This window comes from Zootoca vivipara, chromosome 10, assembly GCF_963506605.1.
Source record: "Zootoca vivipara chromosome 10, rZooViv1.1, whole genome shotgun sequence".
Taxonomy (NCBI): domain Eukaryota; kingdom Metazoa; phylum Chordata; class Lepidosauria; order Squamata; family Lacertidae; genus Zootoca; species Zootoca vivipara.
In genome coordinates, this window is record NC_083285.1 from 22306017 (window position 1) to 22328999 (window position 22983).

At 40.7% G+C, this 22983-nt stretch overlaps 1 protein-coding gene across 1 annotated transcript in view; it reads left to right on the forward strand.

Annotated features, from left to right (window-relative positions):
- The window catches only part of CNTN1 (contactin 1), a 149052-nt gene that overhangs the window by 111300 nt on the left and 14769 nt on the right, over nucleotides 1-22983 (forward strand). Inside the window, exons 10-21 of the mRNA XM_035127315.2 lie at nucleotides 57-263; nucleotides 836-932; nucleotides 1941-2122; nucleotides 2460-2584; nucleotides 4474-4591; nucleotides 5319-5469; nucleotides 6829-6956; nucleotides 8429-8604; nucleotides 15003-15123; nucleotides 16898-17056; nucleotides 18293-18442; nucleotides 21427-21497. Of these exons, the coding sequence (XP_034983206.1) occupies nucleotides 57-263; nucleotides 836-932; nucleotides 1941-2122; nucleotides 2460-2584; nucleotides 4474-4591; nucleotides 5319-5469; nucleotides 6829-6956; nucleotides 8429-8604; nucleotides 15003-15123; nucleotides 16898-17056; nucleotides 18293-18442; nucleotides 21427-21497 (1685 nt within the window). The remainder of the gene's footprint in view (nucleotides 1-56; nucleotides 264-835; nucleotides 933-1940; nucleotides 2123-2459; nucleotides 2585-4473; nucleotides 4592-5318; nucleotides 5470-6828; nucleotides 6957-8428; nucleotides 8605-15002; nucleotides 15124-16897; nucleotides 17057-18292; nucleotides 18443-21426; nucleotides 21498-22983) is intronic.

Below are 22983 nucleotides of genomic sequence, written 5' to 3' on the forward strand. Positions count from 1 at the left end.
TTGCACACACCTGATCCTTTTGTAAATATCAGCAAAAACTTTCCCTTCCTATCCAGATGATCTGAGTTACCGCTGGGTTCTGAATGATTTCCCAGAATTCATTACTTTGGATAAACGGCGGTATGTCTCACAGACAAATGGCAATCTCTACATTGCTAAAGTTGAAGCATCAGATAAAGGCAACTACTCTTGCTTTGTGACCAGCAACTCAATCACTAAGAGTGTATTCAGCAGTTTTATTCCACTCATTCCTCAAGCAGATCGTAAGTATTTATCCAGAATATTAGGTACATCAGTTTGCCTGTTGTTTATTTTTCAATTACATTCTTAGTGCAGTAATTTTTTTGGCTATGTGCAATTGAAACTAATACAGAAACAGATGTATTTGGTATAGTTCCTTTCAAGGCGTTGCCATTTGTTCTCATGGCATTACACTGTTAGATGCAACTACTGTTGTGTTTTCTTAAGCAGCACATTACAACTGGGATATGGTATGGAGTTTGCTGAAAAACTTCACCCCACAAAGCAAGGCTTTGCACAATGAAGAGTTTGATCAGAGAGCTTATACAAGACTCCTTCATGCTTCTTTTACGTAAACCAAATATTGCATATTCGGTCGAAAAATTATGTCTATACTTCTTCTTTTTTTTTAATAAAAAAACACACACATTGGAACCATTGATCCCATGTAGATGGTCAAACTCACACAGAGTGAGTTTAGCTGTTCATACCATCCTGGTACTTCAGGTGTAAATATGTAGTAGAACATGTTTTGAAATGGTTGCCTGTGATTACAACAGACTGGTTTTTAGTTTTGCATTTCTCTTCATGTTAGGTTCAAAAGGCTATCTTCCAGATATCAGAGTGAGCTTCAAAGAGACATACGCACTTTTAGGACAGAATGTAACACTGGAGTGTTTTGCACTCGGAAAGTAAGTATGCTTGAAGTTGGTTCCACACATGGGCACAGTTTGTGTGGACTAAACTGGGCCTGGGTTATCAGCCCTAATCTGCTGTCAGATGTAATCCTCATGTCTGCACCTGACAGTTGAGAGGCCAAAGTGCTCCCTTCTCAGACACTTCCCCCTTCCCCTGCCACACTCAATGTGACTTTGTGCATAGATTCAGGTGGGCAGCCGTGCTTATCTACATGATCTTCAGTGTGATATGGGCCAAAGATCCTACTTCATTGAAAACCAGGGGTGAAAACTGCCCTTGGTGAAAATGGCAATATACATAATCAAAAATGGCCCCTCTGTTTGGATTTGAAATTCCACACTTGGATTTGGACTCCACAATGCCACCATTACCTTTCTTACTCTCTCTATCTCCCTCCATCTCTCCCTCCCCCTCCACCCCCCTCTCTCACACACTTTAATTCCTATGCTCTTGTACAGTTCAGTCTTTTTTGTATGCTGTTCTGTTCAAAATAGGGAACTCCAGGTTCCCCTTATGTGAGAAATAATCAATACAGTATTTCAACAAAGCCGCTCCTCTTCAGGGAGGGGCGAGGTTGTGTGCAGGCCTCACACTTTCCTGCCCTCAGCGGGGGGCATGGCAAAACCCCCGCATCACTTGGGAGTCCCGGTGCGCACCACGACCGCAGCCAGCCAATCCGGTTGGCTGGGGGGGGGGCTGTGGCTAGCCGCATTTAAGCAACCATGCAGCCGGGAGCTCCTCCTTCTGCTTCCTGGCTTCCACGGATCTCCCCCTCTCCCACCCTTTCTTCTTGTGGTCAACACCTTGACCTTGCTATGGACTTCGGTTGGTTGCCTGTCGAAGGGGCCTGGTAGGAATTTTTCCACTTGGCAGATTGGCACCAGCCACTTGGAACTTAGAACTAGAAGTAGTTCTGTAAGTAGAAAGGGAGAGCAGAGGCAGAAGGCTTGGGAGGGCACCCAAACTCTATTCACATAGGCTCATTTTTCTTCTTCTCAAAGCCCTGTTCCAGAGATAAGATGGAATAAGTATCTTGAACCCATGCCAAGCAGTGCAGATGTAAGCATGTCTGGTGCAGTCCTCAAGATCTACAACATTCAGTTTGAAGATGAAGGAACCTATGAATGTGAAGCTGAAAATCATAGAGGAAAAGATAAGCATTCAGCAAAAGTTTATGTTCAAGGTAGGTGGGACACTTCTTCATAAATTGCATTGCAATTGCGTGGTCTTTTTACCTGTACAGAAACATGCAATTGTTTCCAGAATGTGTGTGGTAGAGTTGGTTCTCATATGTGTCTCTCTCTCTGTGTGTGTGCATGCTCCCCTCCCCCATGTCACAGGAGAAGACAGCAATCATGCACTTTTAAACAAACTACAATTCATAGTTACCTCCAAACTTGGGGAGGGGAGTTGTGGTTTGTTTGAACTGCAATTAGCTTGATTCTGGCTACTTCCCCCCACCCCCCAACTGGTTTTGAACATGCATGAAGTACAAGGGTTGTGCTTTCTTTGTCTTTCAGCATATCCAGAATGGGTGGAGCACATCAATGATACAGAGAGAGATATAGGCAGTGAATTCCACTGGCCATGTGTAGCTGCAGGGAAGCCTCTTCCAACACTGCGATGGCTGAAAAATGGAATACCGGTAGGCTTAGGTTATGCCCACAGTCATGTTGACTTTTTTTTTCAAGGTAGTAGAAAGCACATAAATAAACCAAGAATGGTCTTTGATAAATAATGCTACAAAGTGTCAAATACATTTGTAGACTTTTTTTAAAAAACAAAAGTCTACATACTGGAATGCTATATTGAATTAAAGACTACAACACATCATTTTCATGCAATTCCTGATTTTGAGCAGTAGAAATAAAAATATCCTGATTGCTGTGAGAATGTTTTGTTGAATGCTCAAAGATCACCTCTCCCCATATGGCCTAGACACAGAAATAATCATTTGAGGTCCTTCTTTGTGTGCCTTCTCAGTGAGGGTTCCGGAGGGTGACAACATGAGAATGAGCCTTTTCTGCGGTTGCTCCCCACTTGTGAAATGCTCTCCCCCAGAGAGGCTCGCTTGGTGCCTTCATTACATGTCTTTAGGTGTCAGGCAAAAACATTTCTCTTTCCCCAGGCCTTTAGCTAAGTAAACAATATTTTAAACTGGGGGATATTTTTGTTTGTTTGTTACTATGGTATGTATTTTTGTGTTTCTTTGGATGAAGGGCAGTATAGAAATTTAATTATTTCTACTAGAGTGTTCTTTAAAAACTTGAAATTTCTCTTTGTTTTCATTTCCTTTGGGGCATTATTTCCAACAGAAAAAGTGGACTGCAAAATTTACAAAGGAAAAGGAATGTTCAAATAATGTTTTAATAACAAAAGTTATTATAATTAACCAATAGATACCAGTCACTTGGACTGCAAGTATTTAAGCTATGGTGACCACACACCTACTTCATCACAGTGTTCCGTTGTGCCAGAAGTGGTTTAGTCATGTTGGCCACATGACCCGGAAAGCTGTCTGTGGACAAATGCCGGCTCCCTCGGCCTGAAAGCGAGATGAGCTCTGCAACCCCATTGTCTGGAATTAACCATCCAGGGGTTCTTTACCTTTACCTTTTACCAGTGTGTGTCCAACACAGAATTCATGAAAGCTCTGTTGTCTGAAAGAGTTATATCCGCAGTGGGAGAAAGAGTTCATTATATCCGCCCTACGTTTAATATGTGCGCAAACTGATTGGGACTTTTGCATGCAGCAAACTGCTCTCATGGACTCCCTTTGCATAGAAATTAGAGTATCCTTTGTTTATCCAGTGACTGTTGCTGCATTGGTTAGCAATACCATCAGAAACTAATAACATAAGAAGAGTGTTGCTGGGTCAGGCCAAAGTTTCATGTACTTCTGCATCCTGTTCTCACATTGGCCAGACAGATGCCGTAGGGAAGCCCAGAAGCGGCACCTGAGTGCAATAAAACTTTTCCCATGTGATCCTCACCAATTAGTATTCAGAGGCATACTGCTTTCAACATCAGAATCATAGAATCACATAACCACCATGGCTAATAGCCACCAATAGTATTATCTTTGCCTAATGCCTCTTTTAGAGCCTCCAAGTTGGTAGACTACACCTTCTGGGAGCAAATTCCATAGTCCAGCATTCAAGTTCATTGAATGGTACCCAGTTCTAGTATTATTGCTGAAGGAGAAGAACTTCTCTTTCTCCACTTTCTTTACACCATGCCTCATTTTATACAACACTATCCTCCAAATATTGTAACCTTTCCTTATGGGGGAAGCACTCCCTCTTTCTCAACCTTTTCCAGATCTACAATATCTTTTTCTTCTTTTTTTAATGTGATGACCAGAACTGTAGATGGCATTCCAAGTGGAGTAGCACCATAGTTTTGCATAGTAGCATTTTATATAGGCAGTTTTATTTTCAATTCCTATTTTGAAGAGAAATGAGTTTAGGCAGTTTTTAATCATCACTGCTGCCTTGTGCCTATTAATATCTTTATTGTGTCCTTCATTTTCAGTATTGGAAAGGAGACTTGAGATTTTCTAGCCTGAAGAAAGAAGATGAGGGCATGTATCAATGTGTAGCAGAAAATATACATGGAATGATTTATTCAAATGCTGAGCTGAAAGTTCTCGGTTAGTGAAAACATCATGTTCTGTGTCATTTGAAACCATTTCTAGTAAATAAAACAGATAATGTGTGAGTTTACATTTTATTGTTGTTACATGTTTGAATTTATTTATATTTTAAGTATTTGTGTTGTTGTTATGTAGGTAATCCTGGTAATTTTGTCAAGGAATGAAATAAAATTTAAATAGCTGTAAATGCAGGTGTGAAGCTTTCTTCAGCTTCATTGGTTAGAGTAGCCAAACAAAGCTCTAGTTTATTAATCACTGAGTCTGCACAGCTGTGAGTTAAAATAAGTATAGCTTAGTTCTGGTGTGTTACAATAATAAGGATGGAAAGGTTTTTTTAAAAAATAGACTACATTGCTATCCACCACCGAGTACTAGTTTTGGTTTATTGAATTCATATTGCCTTTGATATATGAAAAAGAAAAAGAAACCTATACTGAGAATTTGCTCATATGCAATACGTTTACATTTAATTGATTCATGAGTTGATTATCTGGTAAAAAGGTAGATGATTGAACTCATCTTTAATCAGCTGACAGACTTGGTAGATGAGATCTTCTTAATTCTGCAAAACATCATATTTAGACACCAATCATACATCTGGGATTAAGTCACATTGATCTTATTGGAACTATCTTCTAGGTAGATATTGTAGTATTGCACTGGTAGTATCCGAAATAAGAGCATAATTTCTAAAAGTATTTATATTTGTGTGTTTTTTCTGCAGTTTTAGCCCCAACCTTTGAATTCAGCCCCATGAAGAGAGAGGTCTTGGCTGCTAAAGGAGGTCAAGCTATAATTGAATGTAAGCCTAGAGCAGCTCCTAGGCCAAAACTCATATGGAGTAGAGGAACAGAAATTATTAGAAATTCAACCCGGTCAGTATTATTTGGTTAGCACAGCCAGCACAACTCGTAAATCCACTATTTCAAATGCAGCCAGTTACAAAGACCAACCAGGAGTTTGGCAAGCTGCATTGCTGCTTGTCTGCAGCTAAAAAGGGGGGTGGGATGAAGCACCAGCAGGATAGAATGAAAGACTCTGTTTAGCCTGGTGAGTCACATTATCCTCTGTCATATGAAGGTACTCCGTGCAATTAAAGGGAAGTACAGCTGTACCCATCCTCCTTCCTCCACACCCCATGACCTTTGCACAATAAACAAAGGTCTTGGGGTCCATAGATACAGACAGCTCCCCAGATACGCAATGTGCGGTGGTCAGGGGTGGAGCCAGGAGGACAGGCATGATATTGGGTTGGGCCAGTGCTGTAACTCTCCTCCTTTTAAATTGCATGGAGCTCTCTCACATGAGTAACACATGAAAGGGGCTCTTGTGTAAGCCTCAGAGAAATTCATTTGTTTTACAAATGGTTTTACAGCATTTCCATTTTCAACTCCATAAGATAACGATGGAGTTCAAAGTCATTTCTCAAGGGAGGACACCTCCAAGTGGGTTGTCTTCTTCCTAATGCTCAGCCTCCTGTTGGACTCCTGTCCTTCTGCACATAATCTTTTGCTTCATCTTTTGGTTAGCTGAAGCTTGTCATATTATCTGAACTGACCAACTATGGTTAGTATTAACTATGTTTAGCTTAAAACTATGATTTCTGAAGTTGAAGTTTAAACTGGCCATAGTTAATGTTGACCAGATATGTTATGTGGATTAATGTTCACCATGGCAAACTGTGGTTAACTCCTCCCTTCACTTTAACCAATGAACAAGTCAGAAATTTTCCCACTGAGTGAAGCTTTCTGGTTCATCCAAACCACGAAACATCCACACAGCTTTGGAACAAGCCAGAATATTAAGCCAACTTCAAACCATAGCTTCTGCTTCATACAAAATGGGAAACATTAGTTAGTGGAAGATTTCCTGGCTTGTTCAGTGGCTCATGCAAAAGGAAGAGCAAAGTAGCTGCTCACTGGTACAAGATTCATTCATATTAAGTCAAGTCTCACATGATGGAAACTTATTGGTTAACACAAGCTATGCATCACTTTCCATACAAATGGTTGTCTGGGATAGGAACTTATTGCATTATTTGGATGCTATTTTGAATGTATTGCCTAAACTCCAACTTCTGGTATAGGGCAGACCATTTTACTTTATATGTGATGTTGTTATATATTGTAAGAATCTAATTTAGGTCTAGTTAAAAAAAGAAATCCAATATGTGATCAATTAAACAAAGCCATAGTTTCTTCTTATATGTTTCCTAACGATTTCCCTTTCAATAGGGTACGGATTTGGTACGATGGAAGTCTGGAAATTATTAATGTCACAGCAGCTGATGCAGGCAACTATACCTGTTTTGTAGAAAATAACAAAGGAAAAGCTAATAGTACTACCACGCTTTTGACCACAGGTAACTGTTGTTTATCGCCCGTCAACTAGTAAAATCAGAAGACACAATGGAAGCAGAGCAAAAAACTTTATAATGCTAGTGTACTACTGCCTGCCCTTGAGTCTTATTCAAACCAGTTCAACATAAATACTTCTAAGTCAATTTAGAATCATTTAGAATACATTTCTTTAGTATAATTTATAATGTATTGAGCAAAATAGCAATCAAACATCTCTAAAAGGTGATTTGTACAGTATTGGTGCCACAATTAAAAATGACACAATTCACACAAATTGCAGTTGAGCTGATACTTTTGTTGCAGATTGAGTGGCAGACATGCTCTCCCTCTACCCCACCTCCACCTGCAACAAAGCAACATTTGAGAGCTTTCCCTGTGAGCCTCAAGCAGGCAATGTCTAGTGAAGGCAAGTCAGGTCAGTGCAAAAGGCAGATAAGAACAGAACCTTGGATAGCTCCAAGGGGGTCCCCGTTGCCTGAAACATTCTCCTCCTAAGGTAGCTAGAAGAAGCTCTTGTCTCTGCAGGGAGCTAGAGCAAACTCAGACTTCATGTAGGCTCACAAGACATGTAGGTTCACTAGAGTATCTACCTTAATTTGCAGTCTTTGAAGTCTGTGAGGTTGGGGAGATAAAGATTTATGTTCTGAGTCAGAACTGGCAGGGTTGTGTCCTTTGACCAAGAGGTCCCCAAATAAGGCACTGAGAGGTTCTCTCCACAAGAAAGCAGCCTGAACCTCACCAGAGACCTCTGCCATGCACTGCAAGGTCCTTAAGTTATGGGTCATGACAACATTGGCATAATTTACTGCATGAACTGTAAATTAAGCTCTGGCGCACATACTGAATTTGACATGGATTACATCTTTTTATTATATTTTGATTCCAACTTTGTCCCAGGTAGCATACCTAGCCCTTATTTTATCCCCACAACAGCCTTATGAGGTAGGTTGGGCTAGTGAGTGGACCATGGTCACCCAGTGAGCATCATGGCTGAATGGAGATTTGAGCCCTAGTCATGTAGATCCTGGACTAAAATGTTTATGATTACACCACACTCACTCTGAATTCTGTTGAAGTCATAGGCAAAAGACCATCTCTCTGTTTCCAATCCCTCTTTGTTCTAGTGCTATTCCTATAATAATATTTGTCTATTGTATGCAGGGTTGTATACATATTATTATAGTAGTATATATCTAAATCTATATCTTAAGACTGCAGTCCCGTGCACATTTGCACAGGAGTAAGTTTTACAGAACTCAGTGTGTCTTACTGCCAATTAAACAAGGCCCAAAACATTACTAAAACACCGAATGTGTTTTTTTCATTACAATTGAGAGGCCTCAGCAGAAACAGGATGTAATAGGTCTGGAAATGGACTACAGTTGTCATGGTGAGAATAATTCAGATACAGAAGTTTAGTTGCACTTCTACTGTTTTGTTGATGTGCAAATGTTGTACTTTCCCTCCTAAACAGCGGCTACAAAGATTGTTTTAGCACCAACCAATGTTGATGTCACAGTTGGATGGAATGCTACCATGCAGTGTCTCGCCGAACACGATCGATCTTTAGACCTTACTTTTATTTGGCTTCTCAATGGATATCCAATAGATATTGATAAAGACAATGAACATTATGAAAGGGCCATCATGGTAAGATACAGCACATTTTTATCGCAATAGAATTATGCATGGTTTGTGTGATAACTCTTCGATTTTCTTCTTTTCCCCATTTTTTGTGGGGGTAGGGCAGGGAAGATAACTAATTTTAGAAGGGGTGCGGAAAAGCCACCTCCATGGACTAGTAAACTTTTTCATGCTAGGAGTTTCCTATTAAAGGGGGATGTGACATGGCTGCATCTTGTAAAACTGCATTGTTTATAGACAAGATAGCAGAACTCAGGCTTCAGAATTAGCTATTCCAATACATTTCTACTTTTCATCGCTCCTGCTATGAAAAAGTTTAACTCCTGATTTCTACAAGTGTGATTTCCTCTGGCACTTACGTTCATTGTTGGGAGTTAAGTATTATTTTGTGTTTTTATGAAAAGCAACAAAATATAAATTAAGAAAATAATCTATAACACAATCCTAACCATGCAGTATGCTCAAAAATAAGTCGTACTGATTTCTCCTGTACGAAAAATGGGCACAACTATCCTGAAATGTGGCATTCTTCTTCCTAGAAATGTTTTTTTGCCATTTCAGAATCTGATATTTTAAATCCTGCTTATTTTAGATATCCATCAGTAACTTCCCCAGTATTGCATAGAGCTTACGCTCCTTCCATTTGTTTCCATTCATTCATTAAAATAGTAATGTTGCATGAGTAAATTCACAACACCTTAAGACTCATTTTGCCCAATAATTTCTGGTTTAATATATGTGATACAAGGCCCCCATTTGCTACACAGGCCACCTTGGAGCCCAACTTGGAGGGTGTGGCTAGATTAAATAGGTACTGTCATTTTCAAGGGAGAACTAGCACATGTTTGAAGGCTGAAGCACCAGGGGCGTAGCCAGGATGAAAATCAGGGGGGGCAAGGGGCGGGGAGCAAGGGGCGGGGCCAAGGGCGGGGGCAGGGCCACATCGGAGCAGCCCGAAATCGGGCTGCTCCGACTCCCTCCTCCCCCTCCGCGATAGGAAGGGACGAGGGGGAGCCAGGATCAGCCCGAAATCAGGCTGCTCCGACTCCCTCCTCCCCCTCCACGATCGGAAGGGACGAGGGGGAGCCAGGATCAGCCCGAAATCGGGCTGCTCCGACTCCCTCCTCCCCCTCCCCGATCGGAAGGGACGAGGGGGAGCCAGGATCAGCCCGAAATCGGGCTGCTCCGACTCCCTCCTCCCCCTCCCCGATCGGAAGGGACGAGGGGGAGCCAGGATCAGCCCGAAATCGGGCTGCTCCGACTCCCTCCTCCCCCTCCACGATTGGAAGGGACAAGGGGGAGCCAGGATCAGCCCGAAATCGGGCTGCTCCGACTCCCTCCTCCCCCTCCGCGATAGGAAGGGACGAGGGGAAGCCAGGATCAGCCCGAAATCGGGCTGCTCCGACTCCCTCCTCCCCCTCCACGATCGGAAGGGACGAGGGGGAGCCAGGATCAGCCCGAAATCGGGCTGCTCCGATCCCCTCCTCCCCCTCTGCAATCGCTGGGGCAGGTGGAGGGAAAGCCCCAGAGCCGCGCAAAGCGGTTGCCTGGCTTTCCCTCCGCCCGCCCCACAGCCAGCCGGCTAGAAGGGACGTCTCCCTTCTCCCTTGCTGGCTGTGGGGCGGAGGGAGGGAAAGCCAGCCAAACGCTTTGCCCGCCCCACAGCCAGCCAGGGACTTTCCCGCCGCCCGCCCCACAGCCAGCCAGGGAGAAGGGAGACGGCACCGGGCGGGCAGTGGGGCAGGCTGGCCAGTGGCCCTGCTTCTAGGGGGGCAATTGCCCCCTCCTGCCCCCCTGCCTACGCCCATGTGAAGCACTCCCTATCTAGGATTCTTTCTTGTAGATGGTTCTACTTTCCATTAGCATTACAATGCATTGCCTCATGATGTACAGTTCTATCCTCACAGAGTTGAAGGTGGTACGATAAAGACACAGTTTCTTGTATCCCATTCCAAATCCTGTGAATAGTGGCAATAGTGGGGTGTGTGTATCATCTGAACATACCACCTCCAGGTTCCTGTAAAAACAACAACATCCCTACAATCCATATTTAGTTCTGGACAAACACACTACGTAGTTTTAAAGCTGGTTTTCACCAGCTGCCAATTTGTAGTTCCCACCCATAACAATTCTCTCTTTTCAACAACCCTTTCCCCCTAGCTTGGAGTTACAGGCTCTGATCACCAGGTGGCAGCTTTGCATAAGGTTTACTGTTCCCAGTTAGGGATGGGAACAGAAACCACGGGCAGATTATTCTGTTGCATCAAAGTATCAGACAGGAGATTACCACAGAGACAAAAAAGATTAAGCAACTAAGTATCATAACATTAAATATCTGTTGGCTATTTTGTGTCATAACTTTATGATGCCTACCAGATATTTGGCAGACTTTGTTGCGGTTCACAATGATCCCTATATACTGGTAGCTGCAATAATATTAATATTCAAGTAAGGAATATGGGGAATTAATGGGGGGAGGGTTCAAGATAGTTGCACTGATCTATGTATTCACTTCATAAAGTCAACAATGAAACATAAAACTAATTTGCATCCATTAGAAATGCAGGTTGTTTGCGTTATTTAGTCTTTATCGTTTTGAAAGGCAATTGCTGCTAAGTGGCATACTTTCAGTTGTCAAGAAACATTAGTGACTCAGCTGCTAGACTCCCTGCAAATCTGCAAGACATGCCTAAAACATCTATTGTCAGAGATAAGAAAGGAAAACATTAGCTTCTTGTGTGTAAGTTGCAAAATTTTAAAGTAGCAGCTTTGGTAGTTTGTTTTTTAAATGTAGGTCTTTAAAACTTTGACGAGCGTTCTGAGTGCTAAATTGCTTGTATACTTGGAACATATCTGAAAGCTGCCATCAAAATTTCCATTTCATGATTCAGTTCTTCCTGTAGTTTGTAACCCGGCCAAGCTGAGGTTTTCAGTAAAAACATAGCTGGGCATGCTTTTCTATGCTGAGGCTTAAACTTGCTGCTGACCATGCTCATTATTTGCTTTGTAAGCTTTATTCTAGCGAACCAACGCTCCCATGGAGCACTGGAAAGCTTGATTACAAACCGCTAAATGTTTGATTCCATAGAGATTTCATATGCAAACCGGCTCCATCTAGATAGGAAGATTATTGCATGTTTTCTTCCCTCAAATGTGCTGCTGCAGAACTTCAACACAAAATGCATCTACTGCATACTATTTCTATCAGTCAATTCAGTATTCTAGACAAAGTGTAAAGCAAATGTTGAACAATGTACAGCTCAGGGAATTTTTAGTTATATTGCTTCAAACTGGCAGCATGATAAGATGAGTCCCATTTTCCTAATAATTAATAGAATCACAGTGTGTGAAACAGAGATGAACAATATCCATATGGGATGCACTGGGTCTTCCCTATGCTTTATTGGTGCATCCAACTGAAGGCAACATTCATATAATTGTGCCTTGTATAATTCTTTCCAGCATGCATTAAAACAAATCTTTATTGCTGATAAGCTGGCATTAAATATTTGACTAAATAAATAAAACACACCATGTCTGCAATGACACCTCCCCCCTTCCCTCAAAAACATGCTGTAAAATACATCTTTCAGTACAGAAAAAATATTTTTACAGTATTTGCAAATTGGTTGGCTTCCTTCAAGACTAATTAACTAAAACCCTCAAAAGACAACTTTTGGAAGACAACTTGCTCTGGAAGACAACTCCTTTATATTATTTTCTAATTGCTCAGTGAACAAGCATCAGTGAACATTTCTTAGTTCTTACCTTCCTGACTCCCCAATGAATACTGGATTGAATGAAGTGAATGAGCAATCTGGACTGAATTAAGGGAATTAAGACAGTAAAATGTTAACCATTTCAAGATGGTATGATATGAATGTTACTCTCTTGTAACATTTTACCATATATGAAAGTGCTCTAGATATATTGCAAGAGGGTGATTGAGGAGTTTATGGAAATACTTTAAAAGAGGAACACATGTTTAACTCAGTTGATTGATCTCAGTACATTTTCTTAATACGTAAACTGCAAAGTAGATTTATAAAGAATCTTGCCTTCAGTTTACAATGCTGAAATTGGGCTTAGATTTTAATTGCTTGTCATTGGACTCAATTAGGCCTGAGGATATAACTTTTCATTTTAGACAGTGAACTACCCAAATAGAATATGATACTAAATGTAATGATTGATATTTTTTAAATACAACTACAAACGCATTACATAGAAAAACACAGCTCTGCCTAAAACAGAGCATAGAAATCAGTCTAAATTGAAGTAAGTCATGTTCTTGAATTCCCTGCATTGCAGGCCAAGATTGCAGGTTGTATTATTTATTTAAAACATTTATATTCTGCTGTATGTTCAATTATCAATCATTATATTTTTAATTATCAAGCTATACACTGTATAAAATCCATTAACAAGAAAAATCATGCGTGCATGCACACTTCATCAGTGTATCTGATGAAGTGTGCATGCACACGAAAGCTCATACCAAAATAAAAACTTAGTTGGTCTTTAAGGTGCTACTGAAGGAAGAAAAATCAAATGTAGTTTTTAAAAGGCCCTATAAAATTCATATATATAAAGAACAAGAACAAAAATAAACAATAAAGAGCAACAAGCAAGCCTCCCTGAAATGCTTGGTAAAATAAAACAGTTTGGATTAACAAAGCCAACATGACCTGGATATTTGTAGAGAGTGTGTTTCATGGGCTGGATGCCGCCATAGACAAAGCCCTGGTTGGCATCTGCCTTACCTCCCAAAAGCAGGGAAATCTGGTCCAGGCTTCTAACATTAGCTTTAAAACAGGGGTAGCCAACATGGTGCCTTCCACATGTTATGAATTGCAACTCCCATAATCCTTGACTATTGGCCATGCTGGTTGGAACTAACGGAAGTTGTAGTCCAAAATACCTAGAGGGCACCATGTTTGTGACCTCTGTCTTAGAGAATAGGGAGGGTGTTTGTTCGGATGCCTCTGACCAGGTTATTTAGATGTTTATAAGTAAAGGCAGCACTCTGAACTTCAAATAGAAACAAGTGAACAAAATATAGCCATTAAATGCTTAGCAAATAAATTGCACTGGTTTACTGAGAGTTTATTATTATCATCACCCTTGGGGTTTCTACATACATGTTTTTATCAAATTGGAACACTTCTATTGATCTATGCTACGTGGATGTACTGGTAGTATAAGAGTATTACTTTTCCTCCACCACAACCATACTGTAGGCTGTAAAAGATGGTTGCTCAGACTCTGCCCAAGTCGCACATCACTTACGTTCTAGAGGCTGTTCTTGCAGCTTTAGTCCCAGAGATCTGTCTTGACTATAATCAGTAGAAAGGACACATAGGAGTGCTTGTGTCAAACATACAAGTTATGACCTCAGCGAGCACAGTTTGACTGGGGTTTTGAAGGATTTTTTCAAAAGGAATCACTGCAAAATGTGGGAAGAACTAAATTTAAGATTGGGTACATAAGAAACTTAGAGAACCGAAACTGACACCTCCTTCCATTCCACGGTTTACAAATTTTCAAACATTGAATTCTGAAAAATAGGAGACCTATAAAGAAAGGGGACTATAAGCAAGTCATTTTTTAAAAAAAAACATGAAATGAAATTATGTTCTGAACATCAGAACCTACATTAGACAGTGTAACGGTCACCCGAGTTAGAAAGGGTTAACAGTGGATGACAGATAGAACCCAAGGGGGTGGGCTTAGGTTGGCTATATAAACCCACCCCTGGGAGGAGTTGGGAGTTGAACTGGGTGGGAGCAGACAGTTGAGTGGAGTTAGGATAGAGCTTGGGTTAGAGTCTGAGGAGAGGCATTGGTGGTTTATGTTCAGAAAGGATAGTGTGTTGGAAAGCATAATTTAGTGGACTTTAGAGGTATTAGGCCGGTAATATATTTAGAGGTAATAGGCCGGTATAGAAATAGAACTGGTTGGTGGCAGTGGAGTACTAAAAGTCGTTTGTCAGGTATCAACGGACCGTAAAAACGTCTGGGGGTCCTGCATTAGTCTAGGTGTCTACGACAGACAGTAAAATCTGTTTTCGAAATCTTTCATGCATGTTTTAAAATACAGCTCAGTCAGCAGAGCATGAGGCTCTTAATCTCAGGGTTGTGGGTTTGAGACCCTTGTTGGACAAAAGATTCCTGCATTGCAGAGGGTTGGTCTGGATGGCCCTCATGGTCACTTCCAACTCTACAATTCTATGATGCATATATTTATGGTTTTTTCCAGTGCTGCATACAAGTCTGTGGCAGGTGATGTAATCATTTTTTGTATTTCTTTTCAGTATGTGGGCACTGATTGCACAAAATTTTAGGTCAGTAAACATATGAGTTCAGTGGAGGATTACTGACTTCTGTCATTCCTCTCTTCCATAGATAAAAAACAACGGTGAACTTATAGTAAAAAATGCCCAACTACGGCATGCTGGAAGATACACATGTGTTGCTCAGTCAATTGTTGATAATGCTACAGCTTCAGCTGATCTTGTTGTGAGAGGTAATTTTGTGTTTAAATATAAAATTTATGGGCCAGAGTCAACTACTTGCACTGATGAAACTGTCACTATAGTGTGACATGGATTTCCACCCTATTTCAGAAAGAATTATTATTAAAATGGTGACTGCCAAAAGGGGAAAGCTGTCTTCTCCCTCAGAATGGCCTCTAGAACAAATCCACACCAGGGCACAACTTTATTTGGGGCATTACAGGGATTGAAATGTGTACTGACAACATAGAGGAACCAGAGGAGCTCACTGGTGAGAAACCCCATTCTTGAAATTCAAGCCTATCTTTCAAAACATACAAGAGCGAATACAGTCATACCTCAGTTTAAGTACGCCTCAGTTTGAGTATTTTCAGTTTACGTCCTCTGTGGACCTGTCTGGAACAGATTAATCCACTTTCCATTACTTTCAATGGGAAAGTTCGCTTCAGGTTAAGTACGCTTCAGCTTAAGTACTCCACGGACCATCTGAAATGGATTAATCCACTTTCCATTACTTTCCGTGGGAAAGTTCGCTTCAGGTTAAGTACGCTTCAGGTTAAGTACAGACTTCCGGAACCAATTGTGTTTGTAAACCGAGGTAACCACTGTAAAGGTTTTACACCCCTGTTTCACCTGGGCAATCTTCATTCAATTTGAGCCCTACAGCTTCATTTGGGGATGAGTGAGATCTCCTAAAAGCATAAGAAAAAAAACTGTTGGATCAGGTCAGTCTAGTCAAGCATCCTGTTTGGATCTCACAGCAGGTCAACCAGATGCTTATTGGAAACCTGGAAACAGGATCTGAGTAGAACAGCACTCTCCCCAGTAGTGATACCAAAAAATGGCTAGTAGCCATTGAAAGCCTCAGCCTTCGTGAATTTGCCTAAGCTATCCAGGTTGGTGGCCTTCGCTCCATTTTGTGGGAGCACATTCCATAGTTAAGCTGTGCACTGTGTAAAGTACATTCTTTTGTCTGTCTTAAATCTTCCAGCGTTCAACTGCATTGGCTGGCCCCAAGTCTAGTGTTATGACATAGGGAGAAAAATTGTTCTTTCTCCACTTAATCCACCATCTTACACACTAATATATATATATCTGTCACTTGCTCTTTTTCTAAAATGAAGAGCCCAAATGGACTTGGTGTTTCCTGCTAGGCAGGGGGTTGGACTGGATGGCCCTTGTGGTCTCTTCCAACTCTATGATTCTATGACTTTCTTCATAGGGGTGCTGCTCCTTATGAATCCAAATTTCCCCTGGATTCATAAGGAAATGAGCAAATTTCTTTCTGGAAAAAATCAGGTACAGTAGTTTTCTTTCTTGAGCCCATCCAAGGGTGCTTAGGAAATGAAAGGGCCTTCTCCCTCTTTAATTATCCTGATTCAAATTGTGCAGTGGTTCCAGCCAAGAAGTCATCAGGGAGGAAGAACATTTTTCTGTGTCCTTCCTCTTCCCTTTCCTGTAAGTCTGATATACTGCAGAGTCCATCAGGGGTCCCAGAGTTGTGCTACTCACCTATTTAAGAGCTCTGGGAGTTCATAATTAGACCAGGCTCAGATCAAGTCCCACAACATCCCTAATTTTATTAATTAGGCTTATTGTATTAGTTACTGGGTCTTTAGATGTGCAACAACCCCTGAATTTCTGTACAAAACTCTCAGTGGAACATTTATTGCAAAGCTTGAAGAGGATGCAATTCATTTCTTTAAAAACTTTTATTTTTTTGATACCTATCTATTCAATATTAGATTAGGTCATGCCATTATCTTTCATGAAAATGTTTTTCAGGACCTCCAGGCCCCCCAGGAGGACTCAAAGTGGAAGATATTAGAAACACATCTGTAGTTCTTACTTGGAGCCGTGGGACAGACAATCATAGTCCTATTTCAAATTACACTATCCAGTCAAGGAATTTTCTTTCTGAGTACTGGAAGGATGCCAAAACAGGTAAGAGTAATATTAGGAAGATAACCCTATACCTACCAGGCCGATTGTAGGTACACATTACTGAAAAAAATACAGAAGCTGTTTAATAGTTGGCGTGAAAGAGAGAAAAACCAATTGTGCAGTTAAAGTAGTGCTGTAACACACTTGCCTGCATCACTTTCACAGTCTTGGTCTCTAGGTTTTAAATTGTGCACCATTTTGTGCATTAATATATATGCATTCTGGTGTTTAGCAAAGGCAGGGAGTTCAGCAACAGAATGATGTGGAATTTTACCTTCTGTTCAGAATGCAATCTCCCTATTTCCCCTCAGAAATCAGTTCTGACCTGATACAGCAAAATTAGAGGAACCTTTAATAAGTCACGTCTCAACCATCAAGTCAATGTTGTTGCTCTGCATCTTGCCAGGCAGTATCTTTTGAAACTATATCTAACTCAGGAAAAAAAAGTGGTGTGGGCAATACTTAAAAGTCTGGTCTGTCTGTCTGTCTGTCTGTCTGTCTGTCTGTCTGTCTGTCTATCTGTCTATCTGTCTGTCTCTGTTCTGTCTCTTGCTCTTCTGTCCTAAAGGTATTGTTATAAAAAATGATATAGTGTGTTTTACGGTAGAATGCCTCAGTGTCATGGACTCCTGTCAATGTGATATTAGGGTAGGGGTCAGAAACCTTTTGATGTCCTTGGGCATATTTGCAAACCAGTGAGAGTGTTTTGGGCAATGGTAATTGCAGTGTTTTGTATTGATAGGGCCGTCACATTTGCACACACTAACCCCAACTTAATGTATGGGAAATGTAACAAATTCCAACATATCTCAGTGGAATATGTCAAGAGGCCCCTGATTTGATTTGATTTGATGTTCATTTTTATCATGTTGGTGCACTTGATGTTATTGAAATAATTTTAGTGTCCATGTTAATTGGAAAAACAGAGCTGTAGCTGAATGATTCAAGTGGTTCCTTTTCTATTTTTCTTGTGTGTGTTTTGGAAAGTAGAATAGAAATGATGTTTGCATAAAAATGCCTCAGTGGTCTCTAAAATACGGCAGGCTATACCATTGGGATGGTACCATCTCAGGGATCTTGCCCAACTGCATTTGTTTTCTAGGCTGGTGGCTCTTCATAAATAATTGGATTGACAAAAGAGGCTGTCCATGTGGCAACTGAAATGCGAACATCACAACCTTGGCTGCTATTGTTTGCTTTTTCTGTGTATTAAATAATCTTTCTCTTTTCATTTAGACCCTCCAGTTGTTGATGGAAATGTGGAGTCAGCCAAGGTGATTGATTTAATCCCATGGATGGAATATGAATTTCGGATAATGGCCACTAATATTTTAGGGAAAGGAGACCCTAGTATGCCATCACAGAAAATCCGAACAGAGGGATCTTGTACGTATGCACTAATGCCATCTCTGATTCAATTACCAGTTTGAAATCCAGAATAGTATGGTAGTATAAAATACTTAATAGGTAACTATCACATTTGGTGCAAAAATGAGCATGAACACATTTTCTTCGGATTCAAGTAAACTGTTCTTTTTTTTTGCATTCTGCATCATGTTTTGCAGTTTCTGTGTGGTGTGGAATAAGCACTCACTTTGAATGAGGTTACCCAAAGGAGTCCAATGTATAAAGACCATTGCAGTCACATACATTTCCAGACTAGGCCCACTTGAATTCCACCATGTGGTGACTGCAGAACTCAGTGCATGTTAGGGGGAAAATGGTTGTCTAAATCACCACTTACTCATACCAAAACAGCATATTTATTTCTTTTCTTTTTTACAGCACTTAATTTTATGTAGATGATGCTTAATTTAAAAACACAGGATATTTTAGAAGAAGAGAAATATTTGTGCTTATATTCAGTGAATGTTCACATAATTATGAAGTTTTTGAAGGTGGAGAAGAAGCTGTTCTAATAGTAGCCCCAGCAGGCCACATCCTCAAGATTTTCATATGAACACCAAGCCACTGTTTCCTTTAGCTCTGCAATTTTCCATTTGTTTCCCTTAAGTTTTCAAGAGGCACTCAATGCTTACCTTTTCTGGAACAATTTTGGGCACTATCCTATCATATAGCAATAGGGATTGCTGTGTGCATACACTGGCTGAGTCAGTAAGTGTTACTACGGTAGCAATGCACCTGCCCATCCTCGACCTTGCCACCACCTCATCCCTTCCACTAAGTAGCAGTAAGGAGTACCTATTGAAATGGGAAAAAATTAAACTGCTTTTAGCATTTGCCTGAACATCACTTGGTTTTTCCACATTTGATGGCTGACAGTGTAATGTCCTGTAAGGTATGATATGCATATAAACACATAATTCACTACCACACAATGTGATGATGGACACCAAATTGGATTTCTTTAAAAGAGAATGCAACATTATGGAGAATAAAACTATCCATGACCACCCATTTGTGCAGGGGTTGCGTTCCAGGTCATTGCACGAATCAGTGATGCGTAATAGCCCGCCCCACCCCATTATGTGCCTGCTTTGTTACACCCCTGTTACGCCCCCTTCAGGGACTGAAAACAGTGTTTGTGTGCCTTGGTCACACAAAGAATGACTGTTCCCTGTACTATGACCTCCAGTTTTTGAAGCACTATGTTTTTGAATTCCAGCTGCTAGGAAAAACAAACGAGGAGAGTGGTTTTGTCCTTGGTCCTGCTTGCAGACTTGCCCGTGCTCATCTGGTTAGCCACTATGAGAACGGGATGCTGGACTGGATGGATTTTTGGCCTGATCCAGCAGGGTTCTTATGTTCTCATCCATTATTTGTAATGATCATTTACATATGCAAGCCATCATATGCATGCTTGGCTGAACCAACTCCTAGAGTTGTGATATGCTGAACAGCTAGACATTTGTACTCTAATCTGCACAGAGTACTAATACCCTGAGCATATTAGCTTTACAAATGCAGGTGTCTCAGTTTTGGCAAATGGATGTCATAGATGAGGTGCATTATTCTAAGCAGCTCTTCAGATGGCTTTTAATCTCCCCCTTTTATATTCATAATGCAACATAATGCAGCTGTTGTTGTGTGTTGGTGCATATGCCTTGGCTTGGCAGTGTAACAATATAGGGGGGGTAAACTAACCAAATTCTCCATTATGATCATAAGAAAACATGCCAAAGTGTTTTTGCATGTTGTACTAGATAATGCTGGTTTACAAATGAGTGAAAGCTCTCAAAGCAGTATCAAAGGCATGACCTTATCCTCCATAGCACACGTTCTGCTTTGTCTAAATGCTTAATGTTAGATCTCAGTTCACAGTTGTGCATATTCTTTGGCCTTCAACACACATATTATTTAACTGTGTCTTCTACATGAAGAATTAGCTCTGTCCTTATTGTTGAAGATAATACATGCTGCTTTGACTGTATGCAGGAGATAACAGCATTTCTCTGGGAAATCATATGTCACTGCAGAAATGCACAGAAAAGCCTGCATGTCATTCTTCAGCAAATTAGTAGTAGATTATCCTTTTGTGTTGGCCTTTCAGCCCAGATATTGGGTCATTGTCTTGAATGAATGCATATCAGGAGTATAAATGTGAAGCATTTGTACTGCTAAAGAGCCACAACTGGCAGTACCCTGTTGAAACTGGCACTGTTTTAAGGATGAAGGAAGCATTAGCTAGGAAAGCCAACTGAAAGAGGAAAGTAAACCTCAATGAAAAAGTATTTCCAACTAAAACAAAATCTAAACAAATAAACAGGGCTAGTGGAGCTGACACTTCCTTTTTTAGCAGTTGTTTTTAATAAAAGAGCTTAGGTCTAAAATATAGTGTATAAACTTGGAAGATGAATTGATTCCCAAAGAAGTATTTCTTATAGTTTGGAAAATGGCAGAAAGGCGGAAATATGACAAGTGAGGGAATTAAGTAAAATAATAGAGAAATTGCACCAGTCCTTGTTAGCCCTTCAGTTTAAGTATTATAAGTGCAATTATTAATATTCTTTAACACTCTGAGTTGTGCAGAGTTTTATTACCATAAGCTACTTGTGGATGTAAATTTTAAGTATGTGCTTAAAGTACATGAGTACAAACTCTTGAGGTGAGAGCAATAAATCTTCTGAATGTCTAATTAACACTCCCCCTCCCACCCCAAAATTGAATTATACGTTCAAGGAAAACTGTACACTATAGCAAAACCTAGATTCAGTCATGTTTCTTCTGGAAACAGAGTTTGCTTTTCATTTGGCAAGTCCTGAGACTTTCTCAGCAATTATAGGTTAGCATTACTATAATTGTGTGGGCCTTATGGACTCAATGGCATTCTTAATGAGAGGGGGAATTAAATGATGGTTTATTTTATTTTATGAAAGCAGAGAAAACATTTCCCTTTTTCTGTTATTTAGCTCCAAACGTGGCTCCTTCTGAAGTTGGAGGAGGGGGTGGCAGCAATCGAGAGCTGACAATAACTTGGGTGGTAGGTATAATAATGAAATTATGCTTAATCTTCACACTGTTATAAAAGGACTGTTCGTGTTGAACCAAGGGCGGTAGTGTTAAGATTACAAGTGGATGCCATGTCAATTTTGGTTATAGTCTTGGTGATTTTGTGTACATTTTTAAAGATTTTGTGTACATTTTTAAAGGGTTAAACTCATTTAATCTTTTCTGGGAACTCACCTTAAAGGTTATAAAGCAGGTATCCCCAAACTGCGGCCCTCCAGATGTTTTGGCCTACAACTCCCATGATCCCTAGCTAACAGGACCAGTGGTCAGGGATGATGGGAATTGTAGCCCAAAACATCTGGAGGGCCGAAGTTTGGGGATGCCTGTTATAAAGCATAAAATGGATTAAGATTAGTAATGGTGCCAATATTTGAAACGTATATATCAGGGATGTCCAACCAGTAGATCGCAACCTACTGATAGATTCCCAGCTGATCCTGGCTAGATCGCGGGATCCTTATCATGTACAAAAAGTTACGGGGGGGGGAGCTTTAAAACTCTGTGCAATCCTCCCCCGAAAAAGCTCAACAACTCTGTGCAATCCACCCACCCCACACACGCTTCTCCTCCCTCCAATGACAATGGGTAGATCATTGCCAGTTTTTTTATATACTGGGAGCAGATCACAGTCTCTTGAAAGTTGGACGTGCCTGTATGATTTATCTAGCTCCTAATGCACAGTTGTATTTTGAACAAGGGCATAATTTACCCAGAGTTCTTCTCCAGCTCAGAATGTCCAGGGAGGGTTCTACCCCTACACATTCAGCAAGGCCGGGTGATCAAAGCCAGGTGATCAGCAAGGGCAGGTGCATGCCCTGGTAAGAACATGCACTTGTTTGCACCGCACTGACCTCACTGCTGCCTCCTTTCTGTCCTGGTATGAGCAGCAAGGCAAATATAGATAAGGCAGAGATATTACTCTTGTTCATCTTTAACAACCATTCTGTATTCACTTCGTGCAGTAATTTAAAAATTGCAAAAATATTACTTTTACGGATGTCTGCTTTTCATTTGGGGGGGAAAGTTGTCTATTAAAAACTAAGTTCAAAAAACTTTAAAGTATCTTAAAAGTATTGACAAATGTTCACTCCTAAGACCATGAAACCTTTGGGAGGTGGGGGGGGGGGAATGACACATCTTGTGTTGCATGTAAATGTCCATATCCCTAGCCAAGTTGGCACTGCAAATTTGGATAATTTCCAGCTGTGACTAACTTTTTTTTTTAATTATAGCTGGGGTGGGGTGGGGTTGTGACTAATGCAAGATCAGAGAGTACCAAAACAAGATCACTTTGTTCTTTCACATAGGCCCAAATAGATTTATATCCCAATTGCTTCTCTCAGCTAATGGAAGGCTTTCCCCATCTGTACTGGAATGGGAGGCTCATTTAAACTGGGAAAATGGGTGGGTAGGATTTCCTTCTCAGTAATTCCTTTAGCATGTATGTAAATGTAACA